At 41.5% G+C, this 20,940-nt stretch overlaps 2 protein-coding genes across 2 annotated transcripts in view; one reads left to right on the forward strand and one right to left on the reverse strand.

The window, feature by feature from the left end:
- Positions 1-215, reverse strand: part of LOC308074812 (ALK tyrosine kinase receptor-like) — a gene marked incomplete at both ends in the record, with an annotated part of 155,895 nt that extends 155,680 nt beyond the window's left edge. Inside the window, one exon of the mRNA XM_080414311.1 lies at positions 147-215. Within this exon, the coding sequence (XP_080270437.1) occupies positions 147-215 (69 nt within the window). The remainder of the gene's footprint in view (positions 1-146) is intronic.
- ttc7b (tetratricopeptide repeat domain 7B) overlaps positions 1-20,940 on the forward strand; it is a 600,383-nt gene that overhangs the window by 400,785 nt on the left and 178,658 nt on the right. The window lies entirely within an intron of this gene.

The following is a 20,940-nucleotide window of genomic DNA, read 5'->3' on the forward strand; positions in this document are numbered from 1 at the left end:
TGTGAAGGACCACCTAAGCCACCTAAAGCCCTGTGTTTAAAGCGCGCAGGTGCGTGTGTGCATGTGTGTGTGTGTGTGTGTGTGTGTGTGTGTCTATCCACGCCTCACACACTATAAGGTCTAATAGCTCTCGTTGTGGGTGAGACCTCCTGAAAGTCCTGCAGCGAATGCCCTGCCTCTGTTGACGACTGGCTGGCTTTGTGTACTTCAACCATGTCCCTAATTTTATTAAGCAAATTGTGCTGATTTCTCTGAGGCTCCAGGCTATGCTCACCAATGAGCCCTCTCTCTCTCTCTCTCTCTCTCTCCCCCTCTCTCTCTCTTTCTCTCTCGCTCATCCCTCCCCTCCTGTCTGTATAGCCCACCCCCTTTCCTCCATTCACACATTATACACTGTAAAAGCTCTCACTGTTAATTTAACTCTGCGAGTTATGAGGGGGGTGAATTAAGACTGAGGATTTGACTGTGTGCTGTTGTTTAGGCCCCGTGAGTTGCTTCTGCCTCAGTGAGAATGGCATTTTAGGAACACCATTCACATTACTTTGTTTTGCACGTGCATCGCGCACACACACACACACACACACACACACACACACACACACACACACACGCACGCACACACTCAGAGCTATAATGTCAGAGACACTTTTCCGTAGTGGTAACAGATTGCATATCTACAACAACAAAAAAAACGTTTATAACTGCATTCATGTCCCATAATCATCTTTCATTGATTGAATGCTTATGATAAGCACTTGTCTCAGTTCATATTGCAGCTTTAAATGCCATCAACAACAACAACACACCAAAATACAACAATATTTAGTTCCAAATAGATTTTGGACCCTTCTGTTGTGTCTCTCAAAGGCCAGATTGTCATTAACATAAAATAGGGCTCGTTTATCCATTCCACCGAATAAACCTCTGTGAATGAAAAAGAAAAACACGTTCCCGCTATTTCCAAGTCAAAATCCGGTGTTGTATTAATTTACATAAATGCGAAGGCAATCTGCTCAAACGCTCAAACTCTCTCTCTCCTGGTTTTAATTGTCTCACTTCATTGCCAGCGCGTCGGTACAGCGCACATACAGCCTAGTTTTATCGCGCGCTTGTGAAAATGCATTGTGATTGAGTGAAAATAAAAGAAGCGATAAAGCCAAAAAGAAAACATTCCATATCATGTGTAATTGCACGGCATGCTTATTCAGTAAGGGCGACATCGTTTTAAACCAGTTATCTTTCAAACCTGCGGCTGTCGGAATCCCGATGAGGACAAGGACACAGAACTAAAGACAAATTCAATGCAAGAAACAAACAAGAAAAAGTACTCACAATATTTACTTAAGTAAAAGTATCAATACTGCAATATAGAAATACTCTGTTACGAGTAAAAGTACGGAATTCAAAATGTACTTGAGTAAAAGTACACAAGTATTGGCATCAAAATGTACTTAAAGTACCAAAAGTACTTACCGAACTGCTCAAAATGACTTGCACAATGTACATAGACAAGTGAAATAGGCAGGCTTATCTATACTTTTCTTATGTTTATTTCTTATTTTTACTTCATTACTTATTCATTGAGTAATATATTTTTATCATCATCTTGTCATAATGAATTGGTGTGATCACACACAAATTCGCACACCATTAAAACCGGGAACGTATCTGTGTAAACACTTTAACCATTATCTTATACTTTGGCTATTCAGATCTATTCAGATCTACAAGCTCATAGTGCGGCACCGAGTGCCGCGCTATGAGCTTGTAGATCTGCTCCTTTTGAAATTTTTTATAATTAGTGCAAATCTTTGAATATAATATATATTTTTAAAGAGAACATTTTTTATTCAAATCTTTTCAAAAGACATTTGTAGAATCCCAAGAAGCAAAGATTTGAGTTAAAAAAAAGTTCGCTTTAAAATATATATATATACATTCAAAGATTTGCACATATTTTCAAAAATCTTCAAAAATAGCAGATCTACAAGCTCGTAGCGCGGCACTCGGTGCCACGCTATGAGCTTGTATATCTGCAATTTTTTAATAGCCAAATAAATCTAAAAATGACACCGATTCTTCCCCGGTCTTAATGGGTTGACTGTCAGAATGTCAGTATATTAGAAGAAATTAAGTACGCTAGACATTTCAGAAATCATAATGAATGAATGAATAAGCAGCCATTTTTTCCCCTGGGTTTTCAGCACGTTACCGATATTCTAGACATTTCATTGTCTGGAAGAATGGCCGTTAATTGCCATGGATTCCCGTAAACAAGATTGGAAAGCAGCAGCAGCAGCAGCTGTATTATTCAAGATCCGACGGAATATGTCTAATTAAAGCAATCACAGCGCCGACAAGTGCAATGGATTCCCGCAAACAAACAAAGCAAACAAAGGGATCAGCTTTATTCTGTGTTTTATCTTGGTAAGAGTTGTGTGCAAGGAGCATGAGGAAAACATACATTTGCACGTGCCACACACACACATATACACACGCGCACACACACAAACAAATAGGCTGCAAGCTCTACTGATTTCCCCAACGTCCTCACTCCGGCTCGGAGGACCATCAGACCTCCCCTCGCAATCTTTCTTGCGGCCTTTTCCTGTTGCTTTCCCCCCCTCTCCCCCCCACCGACCTCATCCCTTATTCCTCTGTTTCTCCTCTTTCTTATCTTTCTCCCTCCTTCTCCGTCCATGTCGTCCTATCGTTGCGAGCGACACTCCGTGGTGGAAAGTAACTAAGTGCATTTACTCAAGTACTGTACTCAAGTATAATTTTGAGGTGTTTGTACTTTAATTGAGTGTTTCCAATTTCCAAAACTTTTATTTCAACTCCACTACATCTCAGAGGAAAATATTGTACTTTTAATCCACTACAATTATTTGACAACTTTAGTTACTAGTTACTTTGTAGATTTTGATTGTCATTACGAAACATACATTAACCACTTCAGCCCTATACATATTTCGGCCATTTGAAAACGAACAATTTGAAAACAATCTACAAGCTTGTGATGCGACGCATTGTGAGCTTGTAGATCTGCTATTTTCAAATGATTTTTTAAACATTTGAAAACTTGAAATGGAACATTCGGCATAATGAGTTCTTTCTACTTTCTACTTTAAGTACATTTCGATACCAATACTTTTGTACTTTTACTCGAGTAAATTTTGAATTCCGGACTTTTACTTGTAACAGAGTCCTTCTACATTGCAGTATTGATACTTTTACTTAAGTAAAACATGCGAGTACTTTTTCCACCACTGGCGACGCTCATCTTACTCTCTGCACTCTCTCCTCTCTCGTCACTTTCCCCCGCTTCCACTTCCACACCCTCGTTCGTCCGCCCATCGTTTCATCACATTTCTTACTTAAGTAAAAGTATCAATACTACATTGTAGAAATACTCTGTTACAAGTAAAAGTCCGGAATTCAAAATGTACTTGAAAGTACAATAGTATTGGTATCAAAATGTACTTTAAGTACCAATAATAAAAGTACTAAAATCTTTGAAAATAGCAGATCTACAAGCTCACAACACGTCGGGAGTTTGTAGATCGGCTATTTTCAAATAGCCTATGTATAAAATAGAACTAAAGTGGTAAATGTATGTTTTATAATGTAATAATTTATATCTGCAAATTAACTATAACTAAAGTTTTCAAATAATTCTAGTAGAGTAGAATTATTTTCCTCCGAGAGGTAGTGGAGTAGAAGTAAAAGTACAGAAAATTGGAAATACTCCGGTAAAGTAAAAGAATACCTCAAAATTGTACTTAAGTACAGTACTTGAGTAAATGTACTTAGTTACATTACACCGCTGTCCATTCATGAAAAAACACAACAATATAGAGAGATAAGAGGTTTCTGCCCGTCAGCAAACGACATATGAAAAGGTGTTGCATAGATGGGAGGAGATATTATAGCATCACGATACACCATCAGACTGGGGGGGTGGGGGGGGGGGGGGTTGCGTTGTGGGACCCGCTCCCTGCCATATCCCATAATAGAAAGGAAATGAAGGCCCAGATAAGGGCTGCCACCGTCTCTCCTTGATAACCTTGAAATGATTTGCCCGGCTGGGCAATAAACACAGCAGTTGTGTTGCAGAGATGGCTCAGCTGAGGGCCAATTGAGAGGAGTCCCTTTTTCCGTAAACCTGCCACAAAATGGGCATGAAACAGGCCCGGCGGGGAATGTAATTGGTGCAGGTTTCATGGAGCCGCGATCCGTAATTTTTTTTTTCACGTCCTACCCGGGAATTGAACCGCAGGTGCGAGTGCCAAACTTTTCTTTTTGAGTGTGTGTGTGTGTGTAACACTCACTCCTATAAACACACGGCAAAAAAGGGGAGGAGTTAGGGCTTTATAAGGCATTAAAGGAGAGGAGTAAGGGGCGTGCACTCGCGTTTATCAATATACCCCACTTAGGAAAGGGGGCGTGCCTCAAAAAAGACGAGCCGAGGCAAAGCCTGTCCACCGATTGGTTGTGATATCGCCCTGACAACGAACACCAATAAAACCCACGACTGTCGCTTCGGGCTATAGGATCTGTCCTCCTGGAGATGGGTTTGAGCTACAATCGAGAGCATGTTTGGGGAAGCTAAACTTATTGTCTCCGCCAGGCCGAAAGGCATGGCGAGAGAGTATGTTTTCCACCCCGTCCGTCCGTCCGTGTGTCCGTCCGTCCGTGTGTGTGTCCGTCCGTCTGTGAGCAGCTAATCTCCGGCACCGTTGGCTTGATCGCAGCGACACTGTGCACACACACTCCCTGGATGCCAATTCAGAACCTTTGCCCCACATTTTTCACATGGGCCTGTTATAGCGCCACCAGGAGGCCGCTTTTTTGAGAGTACACCTACAGATTTTGTCCAAACGTCGCGCAAATCGGTACACAGTATCTTTATAGTCATTAGACGAAATGGGTCTTTCAGATTTTTCACATTCCATCCTGATTGGCTAAGAATGGCTTCCAAAGTTTGCAGGAGTTCTCCGTTTTCAACAAAATGCCTCAAATCATGAACACAGCTTGCAATTGCCGTGAAATTGTGCTCGTACATTCCCACTAGGCAGAGGAAGAAATGCCACTGGACATGTTTCAAATCAGCCTCATGGTGGCGCTATAGCAGGCCGATTCGTGTTTTTACCTATAACTGCACCGATCTTTGTAAAACTTTGTATGTGCACTCCCTAGAGGTCAAGGAAAAACCTTTGCCCTGCATTTTTCACATCTGCCTTTTATATCGCCACCAGGAGGCCGACTTATGTAAAACACATTATTTTATACTACTCCTTCCGATTTTATCCAAATTTCACGCAAATCGGTACACATGATCTCTATAGTCATGTGATCATGACGGATGTGTTTGATTTTTCATATTCCATACTGATTGGCTAAGATTGACATCTAAAGTTTGCATTATTGGCTTGTTTTGAACAAAATTCCGCAAATCATGAACCGTCCGATTGCGGTCAAACTTTGCACGCACATTCACACTTATGTTGAGGAACAAATGCCACCCTTTTAACATTGGCCTGTTATAGCGCCACCAGCAGGTCTAATTTAAGGAAACAAATGTTTTTAACAAAATGCCTCAAATCCTGAATGCAGTCAGTGTCCGATTGTCGTGCAAGGCCTAATAAGAAATGGCACCCTTTTCACATTGGCCTATTATAGCGCCACCAGGAGGCCACAATAGCCTACCTGACCTGGCGGAGACCTGTGCTCCGAGGAGCACTTTCTCTAGTTTCCATTTGAGTTTCATTCAACCAATGGCCTGTCCTTCCCGACCACATGATCTAAAACATTGGTTCTCAAAGTGGGGCCCCAGCAAAATTAGTGAATATAGCGTCACAATCATTTTAATCACTTTAACCATATTTAAAATATTTTTTAGATGGGGGGGTCCACAGCCAAATACATATCATTTTGGGGGTCATTGACATGAAAAGGTTTGAGAACCACTGATCTGAATGTCTCAATAGAAGAGCTGGGAGGCCAGAAATAGCAGATCTACAAGCTCATAGATATGAGCTTGTATATCTGCTATTTTTGAATAACCAAAGCAGATCTACAAGCTCATGTAGAGCTTGTATACAGTGGTCAGCCAACGATTCTGACCCTTTTCACATGGTGCCTCCTGCGTGGTGAGCGTGACCCAAGATAAAGCCATTAGTGTCCCCAAGGGGCAGTAAAGAGCTACATAAAAAGCTGCCCACTGTGGCCTTAAGGCAGGCATTTGATGCATGCATTTGATCAGCCATGCCTAGTAGGCTACCCCGCGATTGGTAATGTTTATGAAAATGCATGGACATTCATGCATTTTAAATTAATCTATATACATATATACAACTGGGTCATTTTCACGCCCCCATTGCCTTACAATGTTGCAATGTTTGTTTGTTATCGTCTAGGACTGCTCACGTGGCGACGGGGTGTGTGTGTGTGTGTGTGTGATCGCGTGCGTGCTGGTGGGTTACTTCATCGCGCTTCTCACCGCAGAACAAAATAAATATTCACATGCGTGCCCAGTCTGTGTGTGTGTGTGTGTGTTTGTGTATGTGTGTGTATGTGTGTGAGAGACAGTGTGAAACCTCCCATGCACATCTTGCTCTTTGTGTGTGTGTGTGTGTGTGTGTGTGTGTGTGTGTGTGTGTGTGTGTGTGTGTCTGTGTGTGTGTGTGTGTGTGTGTGTGTGTGTGTGTGTGTGTGTGTGTGTGTGTGTGTGTGTGTGTGTGTGTGTGTGTGTAGCTGTGTGAGTGTATACATAATACTGTAGCTCCAACTAAATCCATGTCATCTAATAACAGGCCTAAACGCAGCAAATAAAGACAGTTCCCACAAATGACACCATGATCTGGCATGGGCTGTTTCAGAACCCTGAGAGCAGCGAGGCTGCACAACATCATCACTAACATGCAAAATAGGCATTTAGCCAAATGAACACTCTACCATATCTTATTATAACCCACCAGAATAGTACAAACCCCATGATGCCAAACCAGGCCAATGCAGATCAAGCCACCCTGTACATGAGGGGTTTGTATTTAAGGAATAATAGCATATATATAGCCTATATTCTAGGCTACTAGATGTGAAGGCCGAACCTCTAGTATAATACATTTTCTGAAAGAGAGACAGCTTGTAGATCTGCCATTTCTGAACAGCCATAGTACAAACTATGGTCAAAGTGGTTAAAAAGATTGTGACGCTACTATACATTAACTATAATTTAGCTGGGAACACCCTGGTACCCCCCCCCCCCCTCTGTTCACAAAAAAAGTCATGGATTTTAAATTAAATTCAAAACAATCCGTCCCTAAGCGCGTCACCTGCCTGCACACTGATAAAACATGTTATTCAGATTTGTCAACATCATGTTTTGCCTGCGGGGGGGGGGGAAAGGTACAGTATGAGGCCTATATTTTATTTAAAAAGCGTTGCCCGTGTAAATTTGATGCAATTATACAGGAACTATGGCAGATCTACAAGCTCATAGCGCAGCACCGAGTGCCGCCCTATGAGCTTGTAGATCTGCATTTTTTTCAATTGTGAACATTTTTACAAATCTTTGTATATATATATTTTGAAAGCACATTTTTTACTCAAATCTTTGCTTCTGGGGGGGGGGGGGGGGGGGGGTCCCTGGAACAAAACATTTTCAGATGGGGTCGGCGGCCAAATACATATAATTTCGGAGGACCTCGACATGAAAAAGTCTGGCAAAATAGTTTTTTTTTCAGAAAACCGTTGGGATTCAGAGGACATTTTGTAGAACGGTATAACCTCAGTTCTGGATGGGTTAAGCAGTGATAAAAAGCCAAGACACTCATGCATTATGCGTCAGCGCTCATGACTCATGCCTCCAGGGCTAATATAAAACGAACACCGTTATGCTTATCAGATCTACAGTAATCAATGTGCACCTGACTACTATCTATTCACATTATCTGACATCTCACATTGTGGGTTCACCGTTCACGACCGTACATGGGTCTCTGCTACATGCAGTATTCCGTTGCGGTCGGGCAGAAACCTCTTATCTCCATATTTTTACTTTTTAGTGTTTTTTCGTAAATTACAGCGTCACACGAAAGCCTCAAAAGCGGCAGATCGACAAGCCTGTCGACGAGCTTGTCGATCTGCTGCTTTTGAATTAGAATCCTGAAAAAAAAACAGTTTTGTACGTATGAGGTTTCCACTCCGACAGAGACGAGTTCCCGTTCCATCGCATTATATCTGTGCACTGGCTCGTGAAGCCATGATGAATTGAGCGGCGGGCACGCACGATCGGGACTGCTGGAGCGCGTCACTCAAAACATTTTAAACCGCATTAATGGCGTCACACGCGAGACCCCCGCCGTCCCCCATGTAAATACATTAAAACTAAAATAAATCATTTATGATAAAATCTCCGTCCTCATGCGGGAATTGCACACGCGCCACTTATTCCGAAACAGGGACGATAATAATGCCTTTCATGCTTGTTGGCTGTTTGGCCTGCGCTTCGTTTTTGACCCCTCGCTCATGGCTGCAGTGTGTGGTATAGCTGAACGCGTCGTCCCGTGTTGCTGCCCCTCTCGCTAAAGGAGCGCAAACAAAGCGAGAGGCAAACAAAGCCGGCCGGATGGGGGCCAACTAATCTTTGCTTTCCAATTGATCACGCTCATTTCAGAATGCTATTCATTTCTGCTCCCCCCCACGAGAGCTCTGTTTCTGGCTAATGTATTCCTTTAATTTGGTGGTGCGCGTCAGCGAGCGAGTGCGCGCGCGCGCGCGCGTGCGTGTGTGTATGTGTATGTCAGGGGGTGTGTGTGTCTGTGTGTGTGTGTGTGTGTGTGTGTGTGTGTCTGTCTGTCTGTGTGTCAGGGTGTGTGTGTGTGTGTGTGTGTGTGTGCGTGCGCGCGTGCGTGCGCGCGTGCGTGCGTGCGTGCGTGCGTGCGTGCGTGCGTGCGTGCGTGCGTGCGTGCGTGCGTGCGTGCGTGCGTGCGTGCGTGCGTGCAAGCGTATGTGTACGAGTGCATGCGTGTGTGTGCGCGCGTGTGTGTGTGTGTGTGTGTGTGTGTGTGTGTGTGTGTGTGTGTGTGTGTGTGTGTGTGTGTGTGTGTGTGTGTGTGTGTGCATGCATGCATGCAAGTGCAAGGGTGTGTGTGTGTGTGTGTGTGTGTGTGGACGTGGGATTCTTTAAGTCCTAACCGCATTAAGGCTGATTTGTTTTGTGGTTTCTGGTTTGCATTAGCTGTGAGCTTTATCCATCAAGTGAAACAACTGCTACGTATCGTGTTCACCGTGGTAAATAATGCTGGAAGGCAGACAAACAAAATGACGGGCGGGAAAACATAATCTGCACTTTGACATAACCAGCTCAGAGGCCTTGCGGTTGGAGGGGCGGCCTGGGAGGTCGGGGGTTCAAACCCCGGCCAAGTCATACCGCCCGTCATAGCGAAACGACTATAACAATGCTACCCAATGCCTCCCTATGCTTGGCACTCAGCATCAAGGGTTGGACTGGGGGTCCCTGTGACATACTTGACTAAACGCATGTCCAGGGTTTGTACTTGTACATCATGGCTGGGGGATGTACTTGTACATAAAGCCGCCTCACGCTGGTTCCAATGGCCAGTGGTGTAAAGTAAGTTCATTTACTCAAGTACTGTACAATTTTGAAGTATTTTTACTTTACTTGAGTATTTCCAGTTTTCAGTACTTTTACTTCTACATCTGGAGTTATTTTTCAGATATAAATTATGGTATTATGAAACATACATTAACCACTTCAGCATATACACTGTACATACGTGCGTGTGTCACTGCCAGATCAATCGACATCAAACTCGCCGTGCGGATCAAAGAGGGAGTGATGCGTTGACTTAGATTGGGAAGCGGACCTCCAAAAATATTGATACATCTGCAAATCCGCATATATATATAGTATACAGTATTACACAGTATTATGGATAGCTTTAAAGCACAGCTCTAGACCTATTTCTTCACTCTTGCTTTTAGTTGATTTTTTAATATCTGTGTTCATGTCCTCACTGTTTTGCTTGATTCACTGCCTTTTTTGCTATTATTTGTTTCATGTTTTTGCTTTTCTTTTTTTGCTTTATTGTTAAATTATTTGTACTTTTACTGTAATTGTATTCTTGCTCTGTAAAGCACTTTGAGCTGCATTTCATGTCATGAAAGGTGCTCTACAAATAAATCATATTATTATTATTATTATAGTATATATACATACAGTACTAGAGGTTCGGGCCGCTACGAGCCCCTCACACCTATACGTCGCACCACTGATCCGACCAAAATGCCCAATATTACCGATAAACTGTATCTGTATCAGTCAGTCCTGAGCCCATATATGGAGATTGCTGACGTCCTCAGTATATGCCCATATATGGGCATGCCCCCTTTTGTGCCCATATACGGAGCCGCCTGATTTGTTTGCATCTGATGCCATTGCATTCCCAACTTGCATCATTCCAGAGTAGGTCTAATAAATATACATTTCATAATGGAACTCAATGGGGGCTGCATGGCTGAAACCTTGCCCACATTTGGAGTTGTACAGTACTTCATAGATACTGTAGATTGATAGACAGCACAGGCTGGCCACATGAAGTCCGAGTTCCAAACTGGAGCCTTAAACTCAGTTATCTTCAGCTATAGTGAGACAGTCGTGCAACAAAATCAGCCTTTATACTCTGTCCATTTATATGCACATGTGAAATGTGTGTGTGTGTGTGTGTGTGTGTGTGTGTGTGTGTGTGTGTGTGTGTGTGTGTGTGTGTGTGTGTGTGTGTGTGTGTGTGTGTGTGTGTGTGCTCACATCACCATCCATTTTTTTATATCTGGGAAGCCCACTGTGCTTTGAGATGCATTGCAAGAGTCTGATTCGTAGCTCTTCAGAAAGTACTCTCTTCCTCTTTTAGCATACTTTCCCCATTTACCAAATGGCTTAAAAGCACTCCATCCTCTTGAAGGGAGAAATTGCTTTTTATTTTTGTAGACGAATGAAAGAAAAGATATCTCTCTGTCTTAGATCAATGGATCTAATAACATCTCAGGGGCTCATATGTACTTATTATTTCACATCGTATGCGAGAGGATTTTCAAGTTGGCAAACTTTTCTTCTCTTTCTTTAAAATAATTTAAATATTAATCGCATAATGTTCATATACCATATCTCTGATATCTGGTTATACAGCCGATGTTCCCCCATGTATCTCAAAAACAGTTAAGCCTCCGTTTCATACTACAAAGGCAGGCAAACAGTGTGAGTTACAGTTAAATGATAATTGGCATGAAACTCCACTTTGAAGGGTTGGCTCCAGATTGTCAAACCCCCTCCTTCTCCTCCTCGACACAGCGGTAGACAACATTTAACAAGATAACATTCAAATGGTAGCCTTTTAACGGAATCCCCCTCATTAGCTCTACCCATTGGAATCCGTGGTAACAATGTGGAGGAAAAAAAGCAAAAGGTCAAAGGTGCATGATAATTCTCTACTAAAACAATTGCTCCCTAGCTCTTCTATAAACCCAAATGTGTTCATAAAATATCCTTATGGCAGCAGGGTTTGTAAACAACAGCTGTTTCACAGTTCTCTATGCTAGTGGTTCTCAAAGTGGGGTCCTGGGACCCCCGGGGGTCCTTGAGGGAGTTCCAGGGGGTCCCCAGAAATATTTGTTTGTTTCAAAATGATATGACCCAAATGATTCACCGCTTTAACCCTACTGTACATTGGCATTGCACTGCGACGTGTTGCGAGCTTGTAGAATTCCCAAAATAATCAATAATAATCAAAAATATATATAAGTGGAATATCTTTGAAACATTTTAACAAAACAAATCTTGAAAGGGGACCCAAACTATTTTCAGATGGGGGTCCATGGCCAAATGCATGTACATAATTGTATAAAAATGAAAGTAATAATTTTGGGGGTCCTTGACATGAACAGGTTTGAGAACACCTGCTCTATGCCATACAAAACTAAAAGACCACCACATTGATACATGCAATTCTGGGGGGATCGATGCCTCTGCTTTTGATACCCCCCCCCTCCGGTCATTCATTTGTATGGCCGTTGTGGAGATGTTTTATCCCTGCCTCTGGTTCAGACTGAATTCAAAAGAATAAAAGGTCCGCACATGCAGCATTGCTCCTAAGTGTTCATGGTACGACGTGTCAGCCACAGCTGGTCCTCATGAGGTGAAGAAGGTCCCCCCCTGCCCCGACGAAGGCCAACGGTGTCCGAAACGTTGTACCATGTCATATTTTCTGTGTTTTAAAGTAAACTAAACACTTAGGAGCAATGCTGTTGCGTAACGTTGACTTTTATTCTTCTGAACTGTCATCAGCAAACTGAATGTGCGCAACCCACTGTTCTGAATCAGACTGAATTACTGAATTACTGAATACATGGTGCATTTCCTTTTGGGGAAATGTAGACTGTCTGATATGTTTGATAATTTCACAATTAAGCAATTCAATAAAAAACGACCCACTTTAACATTACAAAAATACATGACCAAAGATAGCGAAAATAGCCAATCTACAAACGCGTGTTGTGAGCTTATAGAACGGATATTTTCACTATTTGTTGTATATGACAAAGCACATAGGATGGTTACGGATATGTCCCCACTTTTTGTCAACCATAAGGCTGCTGAACGAGTGCTGAACCCTGTTGTCCAAGGACCCTCATGCTTCCTTGAAAGGGTTCCAAATGGCCCCTTACGGGTGTGTAACTCTGAGAGTGGAACCAAATGGACCCGTATATATACTGTACAAATGACTATTCACATTCCACTGCACTATCACGATGTATAACATCTTTCATATCTGTTAGGAAGTTGTCTCTCACCTGCACAAGAGACTGTGACTCCGTATTTGCTGTTACATCTGCTGCTAAGGCGAAGTCTCCATGTGCAAGAAACTGTGATATTCTTCCTCATTTTTATTTCCTTTTTTGAGCGCGCACCTTATGTATATTTGATGCTGTTGTCCCCGTCATCTGACTTCTCTTGCCTTGTTTCTTTCTCTATTCTTATGAATATTTTGTAACCGCAAAACAGTGGGAGCTTGTAAGCAAAACATCATTTCACTTTTACACCTGTAAACTTGTGATGTGACAATAAACTTTGAAGTCGGAGTTGTCGAAGTTGAAGCATAGCTTCATTTGTCATTCACACTGGCAGGCGCCGCCAGTGATGGAAACTACGGTAAGTACATGATGTACTCAACATACTGTACAATTTTGAGGTACTTTTACTTTATTGGCGTATTTCCAATTTTCAATACATTTACTCAGGGCCGCATTAACCGCGGAACTTAGTGGAACTTGTGTTCCACGGCCTGCAGCCTGCAGGGGCCCTGTGAATTATGTATTTAAAAATATATATATTATTGTAATTTCTTTTTAATTTATATTATTTTATTATAATATTATATATATTCTTCTTATTATTATTTATAAAAATGTATACATTCGGGCCCTGCTGTGTGAATTATATATATTTAGAAACATATGTTGCTTTAGTTTTAATGTTGCGCGGCAGAACAGATGCAAACCTCTTGCATACCGTCGCTGGTACTGATGTGTCACTTCTACTTCCTGTAAGTAGACAAAAAAATAAAACTACTGTCGACTAATCTTTAGAAGCGGCTCTTATTTTGAAATCCTCCGCTTTTAGGGTAAGTTTGTTTCTGTTAACCAGTATGACTCTGCTATCATGGTCTGTGACAGCAACACAAATAAACAAGAACCATGTGGATTTGGGCCAACGTTCATATTTACGATATGAAAACCAGCTCCTGTGACTTAAACATTGTACAAACTTTGGAAGTGCCGTGCATTAAACTCTTTGAACCTCGGCGCAGCATGGTGAGTTAACCTTACAATGAAGATGTGTGTGCGTGTGTGTGTTTGTTTGAAGTAGGCTTAGCTTAGACTGTATCTCACGTGCTGTGTTTGAATAATGTAGCTCACGGTTGTTAATGTCATCTCTGTCTGTCTGTCTGTCTGTCTGTCTGTCTGTCTTAGTGCTACCATAATGTACACTGTGAAAATCTAAATGACATATTCTTAATACATTTGTACTGTGCAAATAGCTGAATAGGATGGGGTAGTAGGTCTACGCTACTGTATTTTAACATCAGTCAGTCATAATGGTGAGCCATAATATTATTTTCTGAGGTGGTAAAAAGGTTGAGAACCACTGCGGTAGACTTCAAGAGGTCTTTTTACTTTAACTTTTCAAGTACATTTCAGAGCCTGTACTTTTGTACTTTTACTTGAGTAATTAGTTGAATGAGTACTTTTACTAAAGTCGCTTTTTACATAATAAGTAAATGTATCTGAGGCTACTTCTACTTTAAGTAAAGAGTAGTACTTTTACCATCTCTGCTGAGTATTGTTTTCTCAATTCTAAACTTGAATTGTTGAATTTCTTATGAAGAATAAGAAAATAAATATGAAACATTTGTTACCCATCTCATCACCATATGTCTAGTAGCCTACGACTGTAATGACCATAAAGTAACCTCCTTAATAATAAATGTAATTTGTAATGATAGACACTGTAGTTATAGCATAGACTGAAGTTGGAAAGGCTGTGCCCAGTGCCTGTGTCAGCACCGATCGTGCTGGCGGTGGCACGTTCACCAAACGCACGTGCGCGTGAACGCACCCAATATTGTCCGATTAATGTTGAGGGGGGGCCTTTGATTTGGTGTAGTTCCACGGCCCTGAGGGGCCTTAATGCAGCCCTGCATTTACTCCTACTTTTAATCCACTGCAATTGTTTAACACTTTTAGTTACTAGTTGCTTTGCAGATTTTGATTATCACAAAATGTACATTAACCAATTCTGCACCATACATTGGCTATTTGAAAAGCTCACAAGCATTGCTTGTAGATCTACTATTTTCAAAAGATTTTTTAATGAATTTTTTAAACTTGTGAAATGGGACATTCTGCATTATGAGTGAACTTTTTCTCTTGCTACTTATATAATATGTATATTATGATGCCAATACTTTTGTACTTTGACTCAAGTAAATTTTGAACACCAGACTTTTAATTGTATAACAGAGTATTTCTACATTGTGCTAGCCTGCTGATACTTTTCCTTAAATAAGTGCTACCTCCACCGCTGTGACGTGACAAATAAAGCTGAAGTTAAAGTTAGAGCTGTTGAAGTTGAAGCATCAGCTTCATTTGGCATTCAACACAGGCAGGCCACCGCCGCGGCGCCGAGGCGTTTTGTTATGCATGGTGTGTTACCGTATTGACAAAATGACATTACAGGCAGGCATGGCATCAACACGGCCCCTCAATGCTGAGTGCATGAAATCGCTGATGTCGGGGCTGAAAAACCTTGTAAGTCCAAAAAAAAAGTTCAATTTGTATCATTATATAATTAAAAAAAACATTTTTAAATATTGAAAATAGCCGATCTACAAGCTCACAATGCGTCACGATGCGACGCGTTGTGAGCTTGTAGATCTGCTATTTTCACACTCGTGTATGACGAAGTAGGGCGTTCATTCACGGAAATGAAACGTAAAAAAGTTGAAATATGGAGATCCGAGGTTTCTTGCCCCGACAGCGGCGAAATGGAAAAAAGGCTTTCGATCACGCCGAAAGGTCCAAGTCCTCTCGCTCAGCCTATCAGCGGCATGATAGATCCGACATGATAATGGGATCCTTACAACACCAGTAACGTTCTCTCCGGCTTTGATCACAGTCCCCGGGCTTGTGGGATCTTTAATAACATCGAATTTGGGTTTTTCTCTTATGTGGGGAAGATGAAATCTTTGTCGTGCGTGCGTACGCGCGCGTGTGCGTGCATGTGTGTGTATGTGTGTGTGCGTGAATGTATGAATGCGAAAGGAGAACGCGTACAGAGTGAACATGTACGAATGTGAAAGGAGAACGTATATGCTGTATGTGAGAGTGCACTAGAATTAATGACATACTGTAGGCCCCGCATACTCTATGTGTGTACTTGTATTACCATACTTGTGAGGACCAAAATGTCCCCACAAGCAGTGGTGCAACGTAACTAAGGACATTTACTCAAGTACTGTACTTAAAGGCATACTAGGTAACGTTTTCAACAAAACTAAAGTTAAATTGTATATCTTTTGTGAGTGGCAAAAGTTTCACTACACCCACTCCATGAATTTCACCCCCGGAAGCCTTTTATTTATATATTTTCTATTGAACGTGGACTGGGGGGACTTTCCCGGGAAAATGACGTTCCTGGCCAACGTCATGACGTCCTGGCCGACGTCCTGGCCGACGTCATGACGTCGGCCAGGAAATACCGCAACGGTTTCCTGTTTGGCCAGGAACTACCACGCTAATAACAAAAAGGAACCTCACGCTGATTTCAAGAGAATGTAGGATTGGAAGATCGAAAAAGAATAGAAAAAGAAAGCACAGCTCATGGTAACTAATGCTCCACTGGCTAAGAGAAACGATCCGTAGATAGTATAAAACAATTAAAAGATCGCTTTTTGAAACGCTTCCGGCTTCCGGTGAAAACAAATGGAATTCTGGGTAATCGAGGACTACGGAAATTGTATGCAGTGACGGTAGTGACCAGCAGAGGTTGCTAAAAATCGTTATTTGTGATTCTGCATTGTACAACTTTAAGTACACGTTTTAGGAATTTTTACTTTGCTGGAGTATTTCCATTTTTCTATACTTTTACTTCTACTCCACTACATCTTACGCAAATATGGTACTTTTTTATCGACTACAATTATTTGAAAACTTTAGTTACTAGTAACTTTGCGGATATAAATGATTATATTATAAAACATACATCAACCACTTCAGCCCTATTTTATACATACATACATAGGAATAGAAGATTTAGAGGTTAGGTTTAGGGGCTCTAGGGTCGGAGTTATGATTCATACTTTGCATACCGGTGCCATGCACCAAAAAAAGCAGATCTACAAGCGTGTTGTGAGCTTGTAGATCGGCTATTTTCGGCTTTAGGGTTAGTGTAATTTTTGCAAAGACTTGTAAATATCAACATTCATAAAATCACTGTCTTGACCCTTTAAGACCGGGAACGCATCTGTGTCATTTTAAGATTTCTTTGGCTATATAAAAATAGCAGATCTACAAGCTCATAGCGCGGCACCGAGTGCTGCACTAAGAGCTTATAGATCTGATTTTTTTTGAAAAAATCTTGAAAAAGTGTGCCAATCTTTAGTTTGAATATATACTTTCTTAAAGTGAAAGTTTTTAACTCAACTCTTTGCTTCTGGGGATTTTACAAATGTCTTCTAAATCCTAACAGTTTTTTTTTCCTAAACTTTTTTTTTTTTTTTTTTTTTTTTTTTACTTATGTTGCTATATTATCAATGGTTTTCAAACTTTTTTCATGTCAAGGACCCCCAAAATAATATGTATTTGTCAACGGACCGCTCCCATCTAAAAGTATTTGGTTCCAGGGACCCCCAGAAGCAAAGATTTGAGTTAAAAATGAATATAAAAGATTTGCACAAAGTTTCACGATTTTTCAAAAAAATAGCAGATCTACAAGCTCATAGCGCGGCACAGAGTGCCGCGCTATGAGCTTGTAGATCTGCTATTTTTTGAACAGCCAAATAAATCTTAAAATGACACACATGCGTTCCCTTCCCGGCCTTAAAGGGTTAAAATGATGTCCTCACAAGTATAGCAAGACAATACAGTAATACAGTGTGTGTGTGAGTGTGAGTGTGTGTGTGTGTGTGTGTGTGTGTGTGTGTGTGTGTGTGTGTGTGTGTGTGTGTGTGTGTGTGTGTGTGTGTGTGTGTGTGTGTGTGTGTGTGTGTGTGTGTGTGTGTGTGTGTGTGTGTCACATTGAGAGAGTCTCCACCTCTAAGCCACATTGATTTTGACAGTCAAATAGCATGCCACCAAACAGGCATGCGGGGCAGTGCGTCAAAGAGAACTGTAGATAAGATTGAACGGCCTGACAAGGCCCCGCTGAATGATTGCCACTTCCCCAAACTAAATGGGGCACATTTGAATGATTGGCTATCTGTGTTGCCATCACTCAGTCGGCCTGATCGGAGGAACAAGGAAAAGCACAAGGACTGGAGTCTGTCTGAGGTTGTGTTATTCCACGAATCTCTGGGTTCGCTGAGGCGACGCGGTGGAAAAAGTACTACATTTGTTTTTACTTGAGTAAAAGTATCAATACTGCAATGTAGAAATACTCTGTTACAAGTACAAATCCGGGATTCAAAATTCACTTGAGTAAAAGTACAAAAGTATTGGTATCAAAATGTACTAAGAGTACCAAAAGTAGAAAGTACTCATAATGCAGAACGTCCCATTTCACAAAATTTCAAATGCATAAAAATCTTTTGAAAATAGCAGATCTACAATGCTCACAATGCGTTGCATCACATTGTGAGCATTGTGAGCTGTCCACACCACAGCCCTCCTCTGAGACACAGACCGACCATATTATAATGAGCATTAGTGAGGACCAATTATATGAAGCTAAAGGTTGAAAATGGGTGAAGTCGTCCTTTAACTGTTGCTTGTGAGAGTAGGACCACAATGGAAACAAGTCTAAGGACTTTATTGTGTTTATCCTTGAACTGCTGAAATCCTGTGGTTTTATTGTATTTCAATAAATCAAATCAAATTCTATGCATACATATCTTGGTCACAATTTTTTTTGGTTATACAAATATTTGTTTATAAATATCAAGGATGCGATTTAGATATTATTATTTGGACAGCTGCTATAGGTTCATTGTTTACCTGGTAGAGTATCATATACCTTCAACGTACAGAATGTTATTTACTGTAAGACAGAATATTGTTTAGACAGATGCTAGGTTCATTGTTTACCTGGCATCCGAGTTTTTTTGAGGCACTACAGTGTACACTGTTCTCTCTGCATTTTATTTAGGCTAGGTTGATGATTTACCTTGTTTATTGTAAGTCCCTCTGGATAAGAGCGTCTGCTAAATGCCTAAATTGTGACTAGTAATTGTTAACCACATGAATCCTACAGCTGCATTCGGTTCTCAACCTTTTCTGGATCGGGGCCTACTTGAAAATCTCTAAAATCTTCACCCATCTGACAGATTTTTTTTTAACATGCATTTTGATGTTAATGCATTTTTTACATTAGGCCTATATTTAAAATATATGAATGAAATAGAGTATTTTCAATAAAATCATTGTGTTTTGCCAATTTCTGGAGCCCACATGCAATATCCTCACCGTCCACCAGTGGGCCCCGGCTTACAGGTTGAGAATCGCTGTCATAATTGATAATAATTGACAATAATTGACAATAATTGACAAAACTGTATTCCCGGGTTTCCAGAAGGTGGCATATACCCATTTCCTGTTCCAGCTCATTTTCCAATGGCTTCGTTTGATTGGCTCTGCAGCACATTTGAACCTGAAACATGTGTGAAGTCGTCATGTATGTTTCCTGTTCAAATCTGCTACCGAGCCAATCAAACGAAAGCTCTGCCACCTTCGGGAAACCCGGGAATACAGTTTTTCACAGAGCCTATTAGGGTGAACAATCGAAGAACAATCTACAAGAAATTGCAGATCTATTGTATGTCGGCTATTTTCCATGAAGAGATTTGGTGTAGAGGGAAAATAGGAGGGTACCAAGTATAGGCCCCTGGGGGACCCCGGTCAACTAAATATATTTTGGTTATTTATTTTTTTAAAGATACATTTTTGGGGTGTTATGCCTTTATTATTTTAAAGGACAGAAGTCTGAAGGAAATGGGGAGAGAGAGATGGGGAGTGACACGCAGCAAAGGCCGTCGGGCACGGGACTCGAACCCACGACGCGCTGTCAGGCTACATTGAGCCTATAGGTGCCTGGACCGCTACGCCTGCCACACAGGCCATATATTTAGGGTTTTAAGTGGTTAACCCGATCAGCTATTAGAATTTTCTGAAATATTTTGTGGACGCATCTGTTTCAGTGACATTTGCACTGCCTACATATATATATTTTTTGCACACTTCTAGTCCATTATAATTTTGCCTGCCAATGCACAAAAGACCCTAATTACAACATGCACTTAGCGGACACAAGAACTGTGAGAGAGCACCATTTAGATGTACGGCTTGCCGGGCAAATTGTTAGGCTTTTTTTACACCTACTTTGCAAACTGAAAAAAAAAAAACTTGGATTCACTCTAGGCGTCAGCATTAGCCTTTGTATATTATTTTCCAGCTGAGTCACACCTACATATAAACACCCGCCATTGTCTTGCGTGTTTATGCTGAGCAAATTGTTTTGCGTGCGCCTCGGAAAATAGAGAGAGAGAGAGAGAGAGAGAGAGAAAACAGCTCAGAGCGGTTTCCACTGTGTGTTATCACAGCGAGGATGAAAGGGGAAGAAGAGATGCCAGGCAAACACACCCAGAAGGAGAAGGGGAAGCGAGCGAGCGAGCGAGAGTCCACCAGGGGATTCATGTCAGTGTGGCAATTTCACATGCCCTAAAAACATAAACAAAGAAAGTGCATTGGAGCAACAATCCTCAGAGAGAGGCTCTGCTCCTCCTACTCGGCTCGGCTCGCCTGACTGACTCAGAAGAGCATCCCCGAAAATGGACAAATTGAAACCTTACATACAGTATAGGCTGGGGTGGGAAATAACCTGACCGAGGAGGCGTCGAGGTAACCAGGGAGGGATGGAAAAGACTAAAGCAGAGATTCCCCGACCTTATGTGAGCCGAGGCCCACTGTGGCGGGCCGTGAGGATAACGCAAGGGGGTCCCCCAAATAATAGGCTAAAAAGATTTTAATGATAATGATTAATATAAAAAATATAATAATGTAAAAACAAGGTTTGTGAGCTTGTACATCGACTATGTATGTATTCTCCGTTGCTGTGTCGGGCAGAAACCTCTTTTATTAATTTTTTTT

This window comes from Gymnoscopelus braueri (assembly GCF_963280865.1).
Source record: "Gymnoscopelus braueri genome assembly, chromosome: 19".
In the NCBI taxonomy this organism is placed as follows: domain Eukaryota; kingdom Metazoa; phylum Chordata; class Actinopteri; order Myctophiformes; family Myctophidae; genus Gymnoscopelus; species Gymnoscopelus braueri.